The following is a 20,746-nucleotide window of genomic DNA, read 5'->3' as shown; positions in this document are numbered from 1 at the left end:
GGTAAATATGAAGTCATACTGCGTCTTCTATTGCCCCGGCGCAGACAAAAAGTCATGTGATGATCGCGGAGGCGCTTGAACTCGATTAGAAGTATTTTATTCGTTTGAGAGGGCTATCGAGGCCATTATGCATGGGTTAGGTATACCATTATATATAAGGTGGATATAAATTGGTTATACCTACCTACCTGCTACCTTAGATCGGGACCAGGGAGAGTTTTTTCCAATGTGTACACTGATTAATTAACTTTGAAAAAACCGGTTATTTTTAGAACGCTATACTTTTGAAAAAAAAGTCAGTCAACTTGGACATAAAATTATTAGCACAAGGGTTAAACTTTTTGGTTTGCTATTTCTGGAGGGGATGTGGACTTTTAGGTGGTCCAAGTTTATCTTTACAAACGAACTGCATTATATACGTTCACCTCTTAAAATCAAAACTTGAAACATACAAAAATTAAGTCATAGCGTACAATATTTATATTTTCAAAAATAAATACAAACGATGAGGTACACTGTTATATAGGTATTCAATGCTTTAGTGATGTATGGATAATTAGGTACATTAGTTTGTATAGTCACCATAAATATTTATAAAATAGGCAACAATATATGAATTATCGAATAACAATATAAAATATTAAAAATGTGGTGTATCAACACTGTAAATGGGTGTATTCATAAAAACGTCTACAACAAACTGCCACTTCTGAATTACTGATAATAAATAAATAACAGTGTTGGTTAATTCAAACCAGCTCTGTTGTACAAAATTAATGAAATCTACCTAACGTTACAACTAAAACATTTGGTCAATTGAGTTGTACCAGTAATTACAATAGACTCAGGGTCTAACAATATGCTCACATAAATAATTAACAATTATAATTTGTATGCAAAAGTGTCCATTTTTAAGGCACTAAACAAATAATTGTGAACCTAAACGTTACTTGTATAATTAAACAATAATATGCGCAACGTGCGGTTAGTTATTACATTTACACACACCATTTTTATAATAGAAAAAAAATCCAAACGCTGCAAAAACACAGGTAAATGTGATAAATAGCTTAAGAATACACCTTTAATATGGTATAGATTAATATTTCTGTGTTGCAGTAGTAGTCTCCTTGGTAATCTGTCTCTCCCCTTGGGCCAAAGCACCGGCTCTCATAGCACGAAACTTAAAATATGAATCCAGAGCGTAAATTATAGTTGCGCTAAACCCAAAGAAGGCTGCTGCATGAAATGCCGAAATGGTCGAATTGGCAACCATGCTTGAACAGATCAAAAAACATAGAGCCAATATTCCGTTGAAGAACAGTTGGAAGTGAATCCACGGAATTTTATACAGTTTTTCGATAATATGAAATAAGTAGAGAATTAGCAGGATTCCGGTCGTCCATACTCCGAACATTGACACAGTGCTATAAAACTTCCCCATCGAAAGACTGGAAAATTCTGTGCATTGTATGCATATGAATCCAAGTAAACTGAGCCCCTAAAAACCAAAGGTGTAAACCGAGGTGTAAACAATGTAAAATGTCATAGGTAGGACTCACAACTTCGGCAATCTTGAAAATCCCATCCTTTGACCTAAAGTATGACGAATCGTATCGCAATGTCGTTTGCACTCTTGTAACTGTGGTCGTTGTTGTATGTTGAGCTGGAAAATTCACGTCCCCCATCTAAAATTAAGATTATCCTCATCTAGGTACAATATGCAAATTATGTATAATTTCGTAATTGTTATTAATAGAAATGCACAATAACCTTACCTTTTAATTAACAATTTTATTCATTAAATATTTGGAAGTTTAAAGAACGTTTTTTTTGCAAAACGATGTGAGGGGTGGGCATGGAAAAACCAAGCCACAGACCATCAATAACCAAGTCACTAATTCGGGTTTTACAGTTAACAATTTTATTATTTGAAATGGGATTAGTGGTACTATTGGCAACCCTGTGTAACTATGACGTCACCAATTTACACAGATTTTAAAAATTGTGTCAAAAAGTATTTTTAAAAACAAGCTTTAGTTGGAGCATACAAAGCTAAAGTAGTAAAAGCAATAAATTAAGTTTTGCTCAAAATGGATAATTAATTCTAGTAAATATAAATTAAATGCTTGCCTATACTTACTGTATGTCGTTATCATTGATTAGATATAGGTAATTTAAATATTATGTGTAATAGTTTTGCTAAAAAGCAAGCTAACACTAACATATCAAGTCAAATCTTGAGAAATAGGTAACTGGTAACAAATAGTGGAGTGATCCATTATTTTACAATTGTCCACTGTAAAGTAATTAAAATTGGTAAGGACTGGTTTGAAAAATCTAGACAAGAATATATTATGTTTATTATGTTAACATATTACAGTACTATTCCTATTTGCTTGTTGTTAAAATTGTTTACAAAAATCAAAACCATCCTGATATTAAATACCTATGTGGTATATAATCAATCAGTTACATTTGATAAGCCTACCAATACTACTTTAAGTTAAGTTTTCACTGATGTACTCGCAGTCGCACTAATAACACGAAATTTTGAATACGAATCGATACTATAAATCAGCATTGCACTGTACCCAAAGAACGCTGCTGCATAAAATGCAGGAATACCTAAGGAAACCACCATACTCGAAACAATAAAAAAGCATATCGCCAATATACCGCAGAAAAACATTTGAAAGTGAATCCAAGGTATTTGGTGAAGTTTTTCCACAACATGAAATATATACAAAATCAACAGGATACCGGTCGTCCAAACGCCAAGCGTTGATACGATGCTAAAAAATGTCCCCATTGCAACAACTGCATATTCTGTGCACGCTACGCACATAAATCCCAGGAAACTTAGTCCCTAAAAAACAACGCTATGACTAAAGTAAACTTAAAATGTAATTACAATTTCGAAAATTTTAATAATGCCATCCTTCGATCGCATATACAGCGGATCGTATCGCAATACTGTTTCCACTCGTGTCACTGATGTAGTCGTTGGGTGTACTGGCAAATCTTCGTCCCCCATGAGTGACTCGCGCTACTAATTTTTAACATAATACACAGAAACGTGAAAGTGGATTATGTAAACTGTTATAATTGTTATTAATAGAAATGTATAACGACGTCGGAAATTAACAATTTCATTTCATTAGCTGAAAAGCTCTAGGACATTAAAATCCAGCATCCCAAAACTCATAAGCCAGACTATGAACTAAGAAAACATAAACCATCTCAGCTCTGATTTCAGCCAATTAGGAAATCGGCCCATTCCCTTTCCACTACTAAAATTACTTGATACTGGTAAACATTACTTATCATTTCACTAACAAGAAGGTTCGCAAACGTTCAGTCCCAGAACCTGCGTCCTGCCTCCTACAACCGTGTTCCTAGTCCTATTATTGTTTCCATATTTTGTCCTTTCTATTCTATTTTTTGAACTATTCCACCACTTCTTTAGGTAATCCTGTGAACTTGTCATCTCTAATATTTCTCCCTCTTTTCTTCATTTGTATGTTTTTTTCATTCTTAAAACTCCATGTTTTTTAATTTCGGGCCCCAAAAAAGGCACTGTACAACCTTCCTTTTTTACCAAAAATCGACTGCACGAAAATTTCTCGGGAAAACATTTTTTCTTATTAATTTTGGTGCGTAGAATCCAAAACAATTCGTACTTTTTCGATTAGACTTCTCAATCAAAAGTTATAGACTATAGAAACCAATTTCGAAAGAAAATTCAAAGGGCTGTTTTTGAACTATTAGCCCAATCTTGGAACTGTTTGAAATTATGGATTCTACAGGCCACATTCTATAAGAAAATTTTTTTCCGGGTTGATCTGAGACAATTTTTTTTTCGGGCCTCAAAAAAAGGCAGTGTACAACCTTCCTTTTTTACCAAAAATCGACTGCACGAAAATTTCTCGGGAAAACATTTTTCTTATTAATTTTGGTGCGTAGAATCCAAAACAATTCGTACTTTTTCGATCAGACTTCTCAATCAAAAGTTATAGACTAGAAACCAATTTCGAAAGAAAATTCAAAGGCTGTAACTATTGAACTAGTAGCCCAATCTTGGAACTGTTTGAAATTATGGATTCTACAGGCCACATTCTATAAGAAAATTTTTTTCCGGGTCGATCTGAGACAATTTTTTTTTCGGGCCTCAAAAAAAGGCAGTGTACAACCTTCCTTTTTTACCAAAAATCGACTGAACCAAAATTTCTTTGGAAAACACTTTTTCATATTAATTCTGGTGCGTAGAATCCAAAACAATTCGTACTTTTTCGATCAGACAATCAAAAGTTATAGACTAGAAACCAATTTCGAAAGAAAATTCAAAAGGCTGTAACTTTTGAACTAGTAGCCCAATCTTGGAACTGTTTGAAATTATGGATTCTGCAGGCCACATTCTATAAGAAATTTTTTTTTCCTGGTCGATCTGAGACAATTTTTTTAGGGCCTCAAAAAAAGGCAGTGTACAACCTTCCTTTTTTACCAAAAATCGACTGCACCAAAATTTCTCGGGAAAACACTTTTTCATATTAATTTTGGTGCGTAGAATCCAAAACGATTCGTACTTTTTCGATTAGACTTCCCAAAAAAAAGTTATAGACTAGAAACCAATTTCGACAAAAAATTCAAAGGGCTGTAACTTTTGATCCAGTAGCCCGATCTTGGAACTGTTTGAAATTATGGATGCTACAGGCCACATTCTATAAGAAAATATTCTTTCCCGGTCGATCGGAGACAATTTTTCTTTCGGGCCAAAAAAAAGGCAGTGTACAAACCTTCCTTTTTTACCAAAAATCGACTACACCAAAATTTCTCCGGAAAACACTTTTTCTTATTAATTTTGGTGCGTAGAATCCAAAACAATTCGTACTTTTTCGATCAGACTTATCTTTCACATATAATGCCACAATCTTTCAAATACAATTTTGAATGAATTTTTTTTATATTTGACACAGTTTTAAGGTTGGGGGAGAGATATTACTTTTGACTCTTCTTGTACGTATAGCGTTGGTGTAGCCACAACTATTAAATTCCCGTGCGTAATTCCCCACCCAATTGAAAATATTAACCTAAAACTAATTAACCTCACTTTTAATTTTTTATAATTTCATATTTCATTTAAAAATGGGAATACGAGGACTAACTACTTTTATAGCACATCGTTCCGATTCGTACTTAAAACATTATAAATTGCACGACACGTATTTGGTCATTGATGGCAACAGTCTCGCTGCTAACTTATATCAAGTAAATCGGGCCAGAAACGATTGCTTTGGTGGTGACTACAACAAATTCGAAAGGACCCTATGTAAATTCTTTGATTTACTAGCAAAGTGCAATATTACACCGCTTATTATATTGGATGGGGCCTATGAAAAGCGCAAATTGAGAACTGTCTATCAAAGGTTGAAAAATAAACTAAAAACTCTTCAGCAAGTGGACACTGTGTCACAGACGCACTTTAAAGTCTTTCCGTTATTTCTACGTGATTTATTCGCAGATGTTTTGGTCAGGTTGCAGCTGAAAATCATTAGATGTAATTTTGAGGCTGACTTTGAAATCGCCTGTTTAGCTAGAACGCTTAATTGTCCAGTTTTAAGTTATGATTCCGATTTTTTTGTGTATGATGTGTTGTACATACCATTCGTTTCGTTAGAAATGAATGCTGTACCGCATGATGGGGGTTATTACCTTCCTTGTCAGCTGTACGAAATGGATTACTTCCTAAAAGCTTATGGTGGTTTAAACAAATCGTGCGTACCACTGCTGGCAGTGTTGTTAGGAAACGACTATATCAATAAAAATAACTTTAAGGAGTTTTACACATCTTTACGTTTAGTTAAACGCAAGACCCAACAAAATGTCCTGCAAAGGAGTGTGAAAAGCGTAATAAAATGGCTGCAAAAAGAGTCTTACGAGTCGGCTATGGTGAAAGTGCTACAGAAGGTACCATCTTCTAAGAGAAGGCGAATTGCACAACGAATTAAGCGTGTAATGCGAGATTACATGTGCAAAAACAGCAAGTTGTTACCGGACTTGGGTATTTCGTTAAATTGTGACGAGGAGGAGTTCGAACTTGATACTGAACGCATTTTACAAGAGTCTGAGAATGCACCAATCGTCAATGAAGAATGTGACAATTGTGATGATGATGACGACGAAGAGGATCAAGAGGTTGAAGATGAAGTCGAGGAAAGTGACTGTGAGAGTGAATCTGAAGAAACTGAAGAAGTAAATTGTGAAAACGATTTTTTTCGCACAAATTATCGCCATTGCAAATTGCCAACAGCATTTATGGATATGCTAGTTGCTAATAAATATTTTTGTACGCCCCAAATTGAAAGTGCGACAAACACTTGCTCTCACCTCATTTGTGTTAAAGTGATATCAGCCATAGACAAAATCTTACGTCCCAATGCAGAAATTCGTTTAAAATTTGTGGCACGTCATCAGTCGACAAATCTCAAGTGGTATGACACCCCGGATTGCAATTTGGAATTACCATCTCTACACGACATAAGCACACTTTCAGATGGTACTGCGAGAGCCCATGTCTTTTCAGTCTTGGAGTTCCGTTATGATAATTTTTGTACAGATATTCCCAAACATTGGCAATTGTACTTCTTAGCGATGATTTATTGGATTAAAAATGCTACACCAAGCGTTACACATAGCCATGTTCAATCCCTTATATTGTGCATGTTGGTCATGAACGAATTGGAACCGAAGAACACGGTGCAGCGGGTTGCAGATAGACAGCAGGTGAACGATTCACCTCTAGACCATTTCTTAAACGAAATTTCCAAGACGGATTCTGCGCAGTGTTGCAAAGAACTGAAAAAGTACTTCGAAATGGAACCGAAGATGCGAACCTCTAACAAATATTACAACAAAAACATTGTGGATTGCTTCGCGCAATTTCAAAGCTCTCTACTACACGTTAAGTACTTAAATGCGTTGCTGAACAGACCCTTCGCTGATTGTCTAATTTCCAGATTTTATAATGGAACGTTTTTATATAATATGTGTAGTAACTTACAGAGACGTACCAATATCGACGCTTACATGGACACGCTATTGAAAGTCTGCCCGTCTGTTCTCAAATGTTTTAAAGCTATTGTTGACATGATAAAACGCTTGGTAGCATCAAATATAATAACGGCAGAAGCAAAACGTCGAAGACGGAAAAGGAAGAATACGAGAAGAATTTCAGAAGCTAGTAATGAATCGGTACCTGTCCAGGTGGAAAGCATGAACAGTGAAGGAGTTGCAGTTATGGATGAAAATAATCGTTTTTCTTTGTTGAACTTTGTTTAGTTAAATGTTTGGTTACCAATTACAAATTGTTTACTATGGAATGCCCTTTGTTTTAATTGCTTGTCTAGTTAGTTATTTTCTGATTTGTCTTAAACTGCAATGATACAGACTATTTTCGTTTTTAATTTTTTCATGGTAAACTAATCGTACTCTACATTTCTAATTAACACATTATTCAGACAGTTTTTAATGAAGATTTTGAATATGGCATCCCGTTTTTAATAACTTTTATGGTGACGGAGACACACGTGGCAACTTTAACTTTTCTAATAGGGGCGATTTTGAATTTTGACCACAGTTCTTGATAAAGATCTAAAACTTGCAAATTTGAAAATAGGATCCTATTCCTTGAATGTACTGCAACTCTCAAAATCACATCAAAGGATGAAATTTACTGTAATGCAAGTTAGCACTCATAGTCATAGGGCTTAGCAAAATGAAACTGCGTTTTATGCAGAAAGCAATCCGCTTTTCCCAGTAATACTAGGGACCAATATGAATGATTTCGTCCAAGGAAATGAAAATTTTACTCACTGTAATTCAAAATGGCGGATGTTTTCTAAAATGGCGACTGCATAATTTCAAAAATTTGTAGACCCAAAACGGTTGCACCGATTTTAGTGATTGGGGTGTCAATCAATTCGTATTGACACCTGTAATCACATATCGTCTGTGATTTAAATTACTGAAGTCAGTGCACTCATTTTGATTGTACGATGCGCCACATCACGTGTAGTGACGGCTTTCAAAATCACGCGCTCCTCTTATAATTCGTATAGTGCAAAAACTACTGGACGGATTGTCAAGAATTATTTTTCGGTTTGTAGGTAATATTGTCAGCTTTTATTTAAATGAGAAAATACGTGAACATATTATAGGATATTTAGTAGTTATTTTCATTAGAACGAAGAAATTAATTAGATTCAGACGCCATCTTTAATTTCTTAAACATTATTTTTTTCTTTTGATTACAGGTGTCAATACGAATTGATTGACACCCCAATCACTAAAATCGGTGCAGCCGTTTTGGGTCTACAAATTTTTGAAATTATGCAGTCGCCATTTTGAATTACAGTGAGTAAAATTTTCATTTCCTTGGACGAAATCATTCATATTGGTCCCTAGTATTACTGGGAAAAGCGGCTTGCTTTCTGCATAAAATGCAGCTTCCGATGTAAATATCGCTCTAAGCCCTAAGACTAGCATGTCTACATAAATATCTGTGTTTATAACTTTTGCACTATACTGTCTTTTTTGGACAAAAAATTATTACTTACTTATACAGGGTGTTTTCAAAAAAAAAGGTCAAGTATTTTATTTGTGTACTCATGAAAAAAAAAAAACAAAAAAGTCTTAATAAACATAGACCGGCGAGTTGATTTCAACAAAGATGTGCACTATTGTGTACGCATGGAAGGACACATAGAGCGTCTTGTTTTAAGTATTTTCTGTTTGTTTGTTTTTAATAATGTAATTTGTTTGAAACACTTAGTTTGCGGACCTATGTTTATTAAGGCTTCTGTTCAAGATATACGTGGATAAAATATGCCCTAATTTTTTAACACACCCTGTATATATCACTGAGCTAATAGTCTTAAATACATTAAATTTATAAAAGAAGAAAGCTCTTTATTTTCAGTAATATTGAATTACTAACGCATAATAATAACAATATTCATAGTTAAACATGGTCACCATGACAAAAATATTTATTATTTTAATGGCTATTCCAAAATATTATCACACAAAATCTTGATCGCGAAGATTATGTCAAATATATACATACAACTGTAACGAAATATACAATAACCTCACTAGCATTGTATAAATAATTGATCATATTGTATAAAAAGTCGAAAATTATCAAGGTGTACTAACGTTACTAATTTTGATTAATGATAACTTAAAATAACATTAAATACATTCATAGAAAACTAAGTAGAGGGTTGCGGAGGATGCAAGGCTACGTGTAATGCCTTTTGTAATTCTTGTCGGAAAGTAGACACTACATTCTGGAATAACGTTTCATTGGACTGCACTCGTTTAACAATATTTAACATTCGTAAACCTTCAGGACTTGAAGGTTCTATCATATCTCTAAAGAATGCTTCCGCAATAATATTTAAAATTTTTGGTATATTTTCATTTCCATGACCTAAAATTCAAAATCAAAATTACGGGGCGAAATAATTATGAACGACAACTTACCCAATACGGAGGGATGATTTTGTTCTATCAAGTCACATAAATATCCGTAAATATGTGGAGCTTCTACGGCATCTTCGATGACGGGCAACCAACTAAACCACACCGGCAATAGTTCTTCCAAATTTACAGCCGCAGGTCGATATTTTAATATTTTGGTAACCGCTGAAATTGCATTTTCCGTTGCGTTTATGTTACGGCTATCTCTCGAATCTTGATGATTAATAATTTCAACTAAATGCGGCATAATATTAGCTAATTCCCCCGTAAATTGATCGCCTCCGAACTGTGCGAGTATGCCCCACCCGTAAGCTGCCGCCTGTCGAACTTCTGGACTTTTGTCTTTTATGTATACGGCCAGAGGGTGCAAAAATACGGTTTGATATTTAACGCAAGCAGGACCGGTAAATTCGATAACGTCGTCAAAAACGCACAGGCCCCACTGGTGGTCGGCCCACGGTCGTGAGGGGTCTAGTAAATTAACAAAGTGTGTCGCAATTTGGTCGAAGAAAGGAATGAAGGCTTCTCTGTACGTCGAAAATAGCGCGTGTATCACATCGGCAAGTTTCGTTAAAACGTAGATGTCGTCGGACGCCTCGCCTTCCAACTGCTCTTCAACTACCTCGTCGTAGTCTTCTTCGAGATGTTTTTTTCGCCGGTTTGTCGCACGCTCGAAATGCTCTTGCAACAATTTATCGATTATTCGCAACAATTCGGTCATTCCGGCTTCGTCGAAGCATCCAGCTCCCAAAATTTCGATACACCGTGCGACCGAGGGTAGCAATTCGTATAGGACTTCGGTTTCCGGTTCGGTGTCGATTGCTTTTAGTAGTTCCGGATACATGTATTTCCATACGCCCACTAAAAATACAGGTCCCTTTATCGACGCGCATTCGAGAAGGTAAGGCATTGACTCGGCGGCCGCTGATCGAATGCCGTCGTGGAAATAAAACTTTAGCATAGGAACCATTAATTTGACCACCTCTTCGATGTAGTCGGCGAAGCCCTCCTTCAATTCACGGGCGTAACACAGCAACATTGTACATGCGGCTGCTTTGTCTTCCAAGCCTGTAATGGAAAGTTTTTTGTAAATTCTGAGAGCAACTTTCATTATCACTTTTTGGGAAATTCCGCCTCGTGTTTCTCTAATTTTATTATACAGGTAGAGAAAACTTCCTTACCTATTAATTAATCTCTGGTTTTTCTTCAATTATGAATAACTCTTGAATGTTAAAAATAATTTTGAACGTTTTATTTACACAATATACATTATTATTATTATTCATTCTTGTTCTTAAATAAAGAATCACATTTACCATACGGCATACATCGTTTATTTTTCAGATCTGAGGAGGTGTGATTTGTTTTTTTTTGAATATCTTCGGAACTGATCTCCATTTCCGAATTTTAAAAATTTTCATTTTACTAAGCCTTAAAATACGCAACTTTTTTCTAATTTAACCAACTTTCTTATGGTTTCCAGGGATTTAAAGTGGTATTTAGCAGAAAAAGTGGAATGATGAAATGTGGATGAAACCCTGACCCTGAACTAAATTAAATGGTCATTACGTACCAGCAGTTCGAATTCCAAAGTTCTGCTGTTCCCCTAACGACACAAATTGCCAATCGACGTCCCCTTCAACCTCCTGCATATCGTCATTGTCTAATAAGGCCACCTCTGGTTTCATGGATGCTGTTCGCATAACGGGTCCCATAACTAATGGCAAATACTGTTCGAATCGCCTACCCATAACCTACGATTGCCATTAGAAGAGCAAATTTTAATAATATTTCGAAAACTTACTTTACAAATACGCGACCAGGCCGAAATTAAATAGCTAGTTTGTGGATCATCATCCGGAAGCTCCCCACCGCCCTCGCCGTGCGTCTTTAAAAGCATATCCATAACTTCGCTGGCGTCATTCATGAACTTCTCGGGCCCAACTGCTAATCCGATCAAAGAAACGCACTCAATCGCTTTACCCCTCAGTAATTTCAGCTCGCTTTTGTTCGCATTTTGTATGATGTACTTTAGGCACGGCATCAGGCGATCGTAGTACGCAATGAACTCCTTCTCCGCGGTATCGGCGACGCTAGCGATTGTTGTCACAACCTGCTCTAATACCAGCTTAGTGCCCTTTTCGACTAACTCCTTAAATTTGGCTGTAAGAATTCCTTCCAATTTTGACATGAGGCGATCAAGGTATCCAGTTAGTATGTACTTTGGACAATCTTCGGAAAAGTTGACGAGTGCGGCACCTATAAGATGATCACAAATGTAGCGTGACAGCAAAATATAAATATACATAGTTCGTAAAATGAATGACTTTCAAAAACGGATTAGCGCTTATATTAATGCTGTCCCTGAAGTTATATATCTTTGCTGTTATAACACGTAACATTTTTGCCAAGACGTATGTGGTTTTTTTGTTTGACCGATTTCACGATGAACTAAGGGCGACGCTACGTTATAGGCGTTTTAAGTGTTTTCGTTCGCAAGAAACCTAACTGCACGTGCAGTAGCAATGATTAGCGCTAATCGGTTTTTGCAACTTATTCATTTTACCGACTATATTAATGTTATTATCTGAAAAATACGATACTGTTTTTTTAATTACAAATTTAGATCCGGTAGAAAAAATGCACAATTTTGATCATTTAACCGTCTTTGTAACTACGCCTAAGAAAGTTAGCACTTAATTTGAAACAGACTGTACATATGTGTGTTCTAAAGAGGAGAAAAATACAGAGAACTTATATACAAGAAAATTTGTACTTCCAAACTAAAATGTTAAACGATGATATAATGATAAATTAACTTTGTAAACAATGTGGTAATTTTTAGACAGTTATCCTTTTGAAAAAATGTCAGTCACTTTGGTCTGTGTGAAAAGTTTTGATCAGTTTTAATCTTCTGGTGCATGCTGAGTAAATTTAAAATGTAAAGTTCAAAAGTGTATTTGCAATTAATAGAAATCACAGCACGTCAGGGTTCTACTAATCCAAATGATCTTGACTGTAACAGCAGATAATGCCCTTAATTATAATGTCACAAGGTCTACTATCAAACGCCATTCATTGGGTATCCCCTAATGGTGTTAGCGAACCCTTCTCTTTATCTAGCACAAATGTAACAATAATACAGCAGTTCATGACTGTACCATTTGACTAATTTGTGCAATCATGAGTCACATTTATATCTCTCACAGCTTGGTTCTGACAGACTTAATTAGATGATTTGTGATTTCACACACTTCATAGTACCTAAGTAATATACAGGGTGGTCCAAATTGGACACTTTCTTATGAAAATATCCTTTATATTAAGGCTGGACAGTACATACAGAACGGAGTATGTAAAGTTGCCTATTGTCAATCCCCAAATTTGGTTATTTATAATATTAATTTGTGTTCGATGGTAAAAACATAAACTTAGTCCATTTTCTATCTGTATAAAACCAGCCACGCGGCGGAAGCTATCTTTTCGCGCTTTTGAGGAAAACTTTTAAGTTGTTTTTCCAAGATAACTTATCTATAAATGAAGTTGGAACAATTTCCAAAATTAAGATACGTTCGTAAACTTAATACCTAGGCAATAACGCCAGGAAAATTTATTTCCTTTTTTCTTTTCCAAAATATGACACCCTAACAGCCCTCGACGTTGCTCTTAAAAAAAAGCTTATTTTAAAGCATTTTAGTAAACCCCGGCGTTATTGTCTAGCTAAAGCATTCACCTTTCACAGGAATATTCGACCCCTTCTTCATCTTCACTCAGAATTAAGATATCGTGGAACGAAATCAAGTATTTTCGGGCAACGGGACGGGTGTACTGTCCAGCCTTAAGAGATAGAAAAAAATGAACCTAGATGTCTGCAGCTCAATTTTAAAGAGAAAATCATAGCGGGCGTTGTCTAAAACTTAACATTTCCAGATAACCAAGAAATTGACTTTTTAAAGAATCCTGCCATCCTATGTGCCATAGAAACCTAGATGTTTGCAATAAAAATATTTAAACGTATAAAATGCAATATTGTAAATATTTCATTTAAATATAATATATTATTATATTATAAAATATAATATAAAATGTAGTGTTGGATTCTACATAAAAAAGTGCTCTATGAAAGATTTTGTCAAAATCAATTACCTTTAATAATAAGAAATTTATCGACTAAATTCGAGAAACGCCTCCTGGCAGTCAAACGATAGTAATTTTTTCTTTAAAATTGAGCTCGAGACACCTACGCCCATTTTATCTCCCAAAATAAAGAATGTTTCCATAATAAAGTGTTCAAACACATAGAAAGACTTTACTCTTATATAAATGCCACCTTCATGTTCATTAAACAAATCGTATAGAAGTTGTTACCAATAAATTAGCAACAAATTCTACAATTCTCGTTTGTAATTACCTGCATGCGCTTGCACCCTTGGATTACCATTATCATCAAGTACCATCAACAAACCGGGCACAACACTTTCATGGAACTTCTTCTCGAAAGTTGGAGCGAAATCTGTCGACATTTGCCCAATCGCATTACACGCCGCGTATCGCACACGAGGGTGGGGGTCTTGTAAGTAGCGCAATATTCCCTCCATGACGCCAGGAACTCCGGTCATTATTTGAGGCAGCATGTCTTCCATCTGCTTCTGGCAGCCTTCACCTATTGCACCTAGTGCCATTAGTGCGGCGTGTCTTTGTTTCCAGTCGGCATTTGCCAACATTGCGGGAACATTTTGGATGACGAGGGGTAAAATTGTTTTTCCACCTACCAAAAAAAAAAGGCAATCAGAGCAATCTTCGGCTTAAAGGTCGCTAGCAGATCGTGATTGTGATTTAAATTATCGAGCTAAGGACAAATTAAAGAAACATATTTCCATAAAAAAGCCCATTGGCCTGTTTATCCACTCCTCCGAGTGATCTGAAAAGCTCCAGTAATATTATTACTGTAGTCAAAATCACGACAAAGCTGCAATAACTACAATGTCGGAAGGTCTACTATCAAACCCCATTCATCGGGAATCCCCTAATGGTGTTAGCGAACCCTTCTCTTTTTTTCTAGCACAAATGTAACAATAATACATTAATTAAACATTGTATCATTTGACTAAGTTTGTGCAAGTCAGTATACAGTAAAATAATCACCTAATCCGCATGCCAATCGGTCAAGAGCGGCTTCAGCAACAACATTGTTACAATCATTGTCTTCATCTAAAATCTCGTCCGCCTCGGACCATCCCTCCTCCTCGTCCAACTCGGACATAAACTGTAGAATCAAAGGTACGAGCTGTTCCAAATACTTTCCAGCTTGTTTTCGAACTGTGGCCGATGCAGTCTCTGCCAATGTGACCATAACCTACAGGTGAAGTTCATAAAAAAAATATTTTCAAAAACTCCTCACCTCTAAACCGAGCTGTCGCCAGCTATCCAAAGCAGAAGGGTCACTAAACGTCTTCAAGCACACTTCGTAAATGGGCAACAGTTGCGGCCGAAGGTACTTGGGGGTGTTTTCCGCTAGATCGATAAGGACCTTGAGCAGGGCGTCATCGTCCTGATGCTGAATACTTTCGGCAATTACATTTAACATTCCAGGTAACAAGTCGACAAAGTGCTTCAAAATTTGACTCTCTTTCTCGTGTATCAATATAAAGGCACCAATTGCTCTCACCGCCTGAAACCGAACCTCGTAGCTTTCGTTTTGTGCCAAACTCTGATGTAGCATTTGCTTGATTAGATCGAGATAATTTGACTGTTGATTACCGAAGACACCTGGTACCGAGGTAAACATTTGCAAAGCGGCCTCTTTTAAGACGGGGTTTGGGGCGCTCGCGCACTGACAGAGGAACTGTAATTGGATCTTAGACAGACTGTGACGGGACGCATTGTTATTACCGTTAGAAATTCGGGCCATTGGTTGTTACCGTCTTCGTCAATAAGGTTACGTGCAACTTCAGCAGCAACATCGCATACTTTGTGCCGTAATTGCACAGATTGTTCCTGTTGAATAGCCAGCAGAACTTGCTCTTTTAACTGTGCCTGGCTCGCTGGTGGGAGTTTCGGATAAAACTCCAGAAATTCGTTTGAAAACAGCCGTCGTAAAAGCACAGCTGCCATTTGGCGGCCCTCATCGGCAAGGCCTCCATTGTGTATCGCCGTTAGTAGATGACTGACTTTACCCTCGATATCTAACGAGTTGTAAGCTTCCTACAATGAAAATAATTACAATCTTTTGCTATCAAAGTCTGAAACGTAATTTCAAAAGTGATTCACTATCTAAATATAACGCCAAAGTGTGGTCATTAACAACACGTTGATTGACAAAAACGTGACCGGCATAAAGAACATTTAATAAGGCTTATTTTCCCAGAAACATTTAGAACATGCTCTTTAATTAAAGAAGTAACGTATTTCTTACCTCTGCTTGCGATCTGATATCATTATCCGTCGACAAAAGGCTAGTCAAGATTTGATAAAATTGCTCTTGCTGAGCAGCCATTGCATCGCAACATAAAAAGACCACGCGAAGAGAACAGCAAAAACTTTATAAACAAAAACTTACTAGAATACAAAAACCTAAAAAAGAAATTAAAAGAAGTTTAAAAAATATGTGACGAATGTGACATTAACAGATTTAGAATTTTAAATAACGCCTACTATTTCAAAAATCGCTCAAATTTGTACAAAATTAATTCAATCTTATAGTGCCCCTTTTTTCCCTCCACAAATAATATATTGGTTATGGTAGTTTTGGTATTCACACGTTGGTACGGATGACAAGTGAAGTACTGTACAGGCTGATTCACATTTAAAAAAATTAGACCTGAAGATGTGACAACATAGCATTTTATACGTGAAATACCTACGTGTCTTAAGCACCTTGCTACTCAAATAGGCGCATAATGAAGGCCTGAGATGCGAACTTTACCTCCTCAAAACATTGGTGGCCCTTCCTTCCAAAAATATTTCATTATGATTTAAATATATAGGTACTTTTGACTAGTACTAACAACCATAGCAGTTCGATGCGCATAGAGATGGATGTAATTGATACTCTAACACCAATTTATCTATTTTGCATTTTAACTTGTCGCCGATCAACTTAGAACATTCTCTACTAAAATGCATTACATTCATCTGTCTCAGCATCGTCTTTTCTTTTTCATGCTGACATAAATTACACTTAATTACTGAAATAACTTAGTGAAAACTGCAAGCTTTATTAATGTTTGGTTTGTCATTGATGATAATTTGATAATAAGGCACTCTGATATAATTAACCTTTGAATTCAAAGATGTAACCTAAAAATTGATGAAAACACTAACATGCACCTGTATTGTGTGATGAAGATTTAATACGTTACGTTGACGGGTTACCAACAACAGTGTCCTAACCTAACGTGAAACGTCACACCAATATTCTCAATAATGTGGAAAGATATTTTTTGCTTCAAAAATTGAATGAAATGACGACTTCTAATGCAGCCAATAATTTGATGGCGCCTCTTGTATATTATTATTCTCTTGCCGTAGCCGGTACGTTACCCACATCCAAGAATTACATGTGGTGTAAAATATAACCTCAATTTGCCTTTTAAGTTATTGTTGTATTGAAGCAAGTCCCCTGAAATAAACTTTTTCAAGGTATAATTCACTAGGTTTGATTTCTGGCTTTACTACTCTGTAAAAAACGTTACAGATGCCGAAAGTACGTTCTACATCGGGGCCTCCCCGAAAACAAAGTTTTAATCGTTCTAATCATTCGATGAACCCAGAAAGGCCTACGGAAGGTTTAAAAGGTGTCGCAAAGGTGCGAACGAAGTCTACCATCAGGCGACTGCAAATGTACAGAAATTTCAAAGCGAAACGAGATCGTACGGGAAAAATTTTAAAGCCTGCACCTTTTCAAGTGCGTATTCGATATAACCTTTGCGTACAGCGTTACAGATTGTTTTTAGGGGTGGTGCGCATCTGGAACGCAATCGCGAGTGGAACCGAATCAGAAATGGTTCGGAAACACTCGTATTATTTCACAAAATGCCTTACAAAAGTTTCAAACGGAAATGGGAGCCGCTTTGAAGGATCCGTATAAAGTGGTAATGAAACAAACCACTTTGCCAATTTCATTACTGAACGAGACCGCCAAAAATGCACGTGTTCATCTGCTTGATACTGAGAGTTTCCAAAGCGTGTTTGGCCCTAAGAAAAGTCGCAAACGTCCCAATATTTCGGTCAATGGCATGGATGAGTTGATGAAAGCTGTTGATAAAAGTGCCGAATCATATGATCAAGAAAAGGATATTGATTTAGTGAAAGAAGACACTGGTATTCGGGATATGCCCAGGGATTGGATAATGGGAGCTGGTCAGTCGAAGAGAATTTGGAATGAGCTGTACAAAGTAATTGACAGCTCTGATGTGATTTTGCAGATATTAGACGCTCGGGATCCTTTAGGCACACGTTCTGCACACATTGAAAAATATTTACGGACGGAGAAGCCATACAAGCACCTCATTTTCATTTTAAACAAAGTCGATCTTGTACCCACTTGGGTCACGCAGCGATGGGTGGCTATCTTGAGTGCAGAATATCCAACGGTTGCCTTTCATGCTAGTTTAACACATCCGTTTGGCAAAGGATCTCTCATTAATCTACTAAGGCAGTTTAGTAAATTACACGTTGATAAAAAACAAATATCTGTAGGTTTTATTGGATATCCGAACGTGGGGAAGTCCTCAATCATTAACACATTGCGTAGCAAAAAAGTTTGTAAAGTTGCTCCGATTGCAGGGGAAACAAAGTATTGGCAGTACATTACGTTAATGCGTAAAATTTACTTAATCGACTGTCCTGGTGTTGTGTATCCGACTGCAGAGACTGATGCAGAGAAGGTTTTAAAAGGTGTGGTCCGTGTGGAGCTTGTTAAAAATCCAGAAGATTACATCGGTCCGCTTGTCGAGCGAGTAAGAGCTGAGTATTTGATGAAAACGTATAAGGTCGAGGGCTGGGAGACCCCCCTTGATTTTTTGGAGAAGGTGGCTTTTCGTTATGGTAAATTATTGAAGAAGGGTGAACCGGATATACCCACCGTCGCTAGAATGGTGCTGAATGATTTTCAACGAGGGAAACTGCCTTATTATGTATTTCCACCTGGGTTTGAACAGCCTTTGGAACGCGCAGATGAGGGAGAGCAGCCAAGTGTTGTACAAGATTTTAGTAACATTAAAGTCAGTTTAGGTTACGAAGGCGAAGATATTAAAACACTCGAACCGATTGACTTGGCCAAAGCTGTGGACGAAGAGGTCGACGTTGATAATATTGATGACAGCACCACGGTTGTAGATTCTGAAATCGATTCAAAAGACAAAACTAGTCAGTCGGAGGGGACCGAGGATCCAAACTATGACTCTGATTCGTCCGAAATAAGCCACTTTTATTCAGACATGGAACATAGTGATGATGAAGTTACAAAATCTACTAGTGGCGATTTTAAAGTGCAAAAAGAGAGCCCCGATAAAAAATTAACCAGCAAACAACGAAGAGCATTGGAAAGGGCGATGAAACCAAAAAAGATGGGAAGCAACTTTTATGATGTTGTGAATGTCAAAAACAGACGGAGATAATAAATTAACAGCAATTTAGAAATTGTGATAATTTAATATTTGTTTCATGTATATAATTACATTAATTTAATGTAAACCCCTTGAGTAGTGTATACAAATTATTTTCTCTTACACTGAATGATTTTATTCTTATATTTTTAATTTTTGTACCGCACAGGGAGTATTGATACTGTATTATTTCATGTTTCGGTCAACAGTAGAAAAATACAACTCGCCCTTCAAGCAATTTTTTATCTACACTTAAGTTTCTTATGGTGGCCCTCAAAGTTCTCTTCAAGAATGTTATGCTTTAAATTTCAAAAATTTTAAAAATGCTTGTGGTATATCAAGCCCTGGCTTTCAATTTGAATTATTGAAGGAATGCATTCCCAACTCTGACCAAAGTACTGAACATTTCAGTGTGAAAATTTCAACTGAAATTTTCAATTGACATCCGTTATATACTAACCGTAACATTTAGTGTGAAAAGTTACAAAAATATATTGGGAGGAAATTAAAAGAATTCATAATTATGGGTCAATGAAATGAAATTTTGCGCTCCTGGTACGTTTTTAGCAGATAAGGATTTCTTTATTTCCATGTAAAAATTTTAAAGTTTCTCGCATTTCCTTAAATTTGTCCAATGGAATCCGAATTATCTTTCTATTTTCCTCTTTATTACCAAATTTCCGTATATTTCCCCAATTTTCTCATATCTCCCACCTGTAATTTTTTGTATTTATATTGATTTCTATATCAATTTTTTTCAATACAATCTCGTTGACAACGTAATTTGGTTGTGTTACCCAATACGCCTATTTTTCCTGTTTAAGAAAACATTCATTTAGTCCACGACTGCAAGGTTAAATGAATCTAATTTTTAAAATAAAACTAAAATTAGATTTAAATACGCAAACAGTAGGACACAATTACCTCCTACAAAACAAGGGAATATTTGAAAAGTTTGCGGCTCTGTGAATTTTTGGCATAGGTACCGTATTTTGTGAAAGGACAGTTTATTTGAAAAGTGTAACCATAGCAACTAATTACGATTACTAAGACACAAACATAATACCTGCAGCCCACGAGCCCTGTCTTGCGCCAAGAATATGAGGTACAGAAAATACCAATTTTAGGAAGCAAAAATTTCGTTTTTGAAATGGATTGTGCATTGCATGCGCACGGTTGCATTTTGTTTGCGCGCGGCCGATTTCAAAATTATGATAGAAACAATGTGGGGGGGGGGGCAAATTCATAACTGCTTCCCAATTTTACAAATAATACTTTTCACAGAGCGACCGATAGCGTTGTCTGTTTTGCTCGTCTGCGAACGCCCGCTCTCGCCTTCTTAGCTGCCAGTACCTGTATATAATGTTTGCTTCCTAAAATGGGGGAGGGGGGCAATTCACACAGGTACAAAATACTCCACAACGAAAGATGCGAGATTTAATTTACTGGCCTAAACTGCGATCTTACACGTAAAAGTATAACCTCTCTCTGTTTGGAAAATAAATTCTAAAAAGCTTACTTTTTATATAACAATCCACGGATTGTGAGTGCTGTAAGTTTTGTGGTGCAGTGGTACTTTAAATATTGTTTGTTCG

General features: G+C 36.3%; 4 protein-coding genes across 4 annotated transcripts; 2 read left to right on the top strand and 2 right to left on the bottom strand.

The window, feature by feature from the left end:
* Nucleotides 1–532: 532 nt before the first annotated feature.
* Nucleotides 533–1,951, bottom strand: LOC116171338 (MARVEL domain-containing protein 1-like). The gene is made up of 3 exons (XM_031488115.1): nt 1,779–1,951; nt 1,563–1,688; nt 533–1,501 (listed from the first exon to the last, which is right to left on the bottom strand). Exons 2-3 carry the CDS (start codon nt 1,686–1,688, stop codon nt 1,100–1,102), a joined length of 528 nt encoding a protein of 175 aa, XP_031343975.1. The 5' UTR covers nt 1,779–1,951; the 3' UTR covers nt 533–1,099.
* A 3,108-nt stretch (nt 1,952–5,059) lies between these two features.
* On the top strand, nt 5,060–9,725 carry LOC116171334 (protein asteroid). Its single transcript, XM_031488109.1, has one exon. It carries the CDS (start codon nt 5,146–5,148, stop codon nt 7,336–7,338), a length of 2,193 nt encoding a protein of 730 aa, XP_031343969.1. The 5' UTR covers nt 5,060–5,145; the 3' UTR covers nt 7,339–9,725.
* Nucleotides 9,020–16,117, bottom strand: LOC116171333 (importin-5). Its single transcript, XM_031488108.1, has 9 exons — nt 15,959–16,117; nt 15,436–15,747; nt 14,945–15,388; nt 14,689–14,899; nt 13,955–14,311; nt 11,348–11,802; nt 11,117–11,297; nt 9,547–10,611; nt 9,020–9,493 (listed from the first exon to the last, which is right to left on the bottom strand). Exons 1-9 carry the CDS (start codon nt 16,037–16,039, stop codon nt 9,273–9,275), a joined length of 3,327 nt encoding a protein of 1,108 aa, XP_031343968.1. The 5' UTR covers nt 16,040–16,117; the 3' UTR covers nt 9,020–9,272.
* Nucleotides 16,118–17,073: 956 nt separating this feature from the next.
* On the top strand, nt 17,074–19,400 carry LOC116171335 (nucleolar GTP-binding protein 2). The gene is made up of 3 exons (XM_031488110.1): nt 17,074–17,184; nt 17,240–17,449; nt 17,499–19,400. Exons 2-3 carry the CDS (start codon nt 17,240–17,242, stop codon nt 19,161–19,163), a joined length of 1,875 nt encoding a protein of 624 aa, XP_031343970.1. The 5' UTR covers nt 17,074–17,184; the 3' UTR covers nt 19,164–19,400.
* The last annotated feature ends 1,346 nt before the right edge of the window (nt 19,401–20,746 follow it).

The sequence above is a fragment of the Photinus pyralis genome, unplaced genomic scaffold (assembly GCF_008802855.1).
Source record: "Photinus pyralis isolate 1611_PpyrPB1 unplaced genomic scaffold, Ppyr1.3 Ppyr1.4_LG5, whole genome shotgun sequence".
Lineage (NCBI taxonomy): Eukaryota > Metazoa > Arthropoda > Insecta > Coleoptera > Lampyridae > Photinus > Photinus pyralis.
The sequence above is the reverse complement of the archived record's forward strand: the minus strand, read 5'-3'. Positions and strand labels throughout refer to the sequence as shown.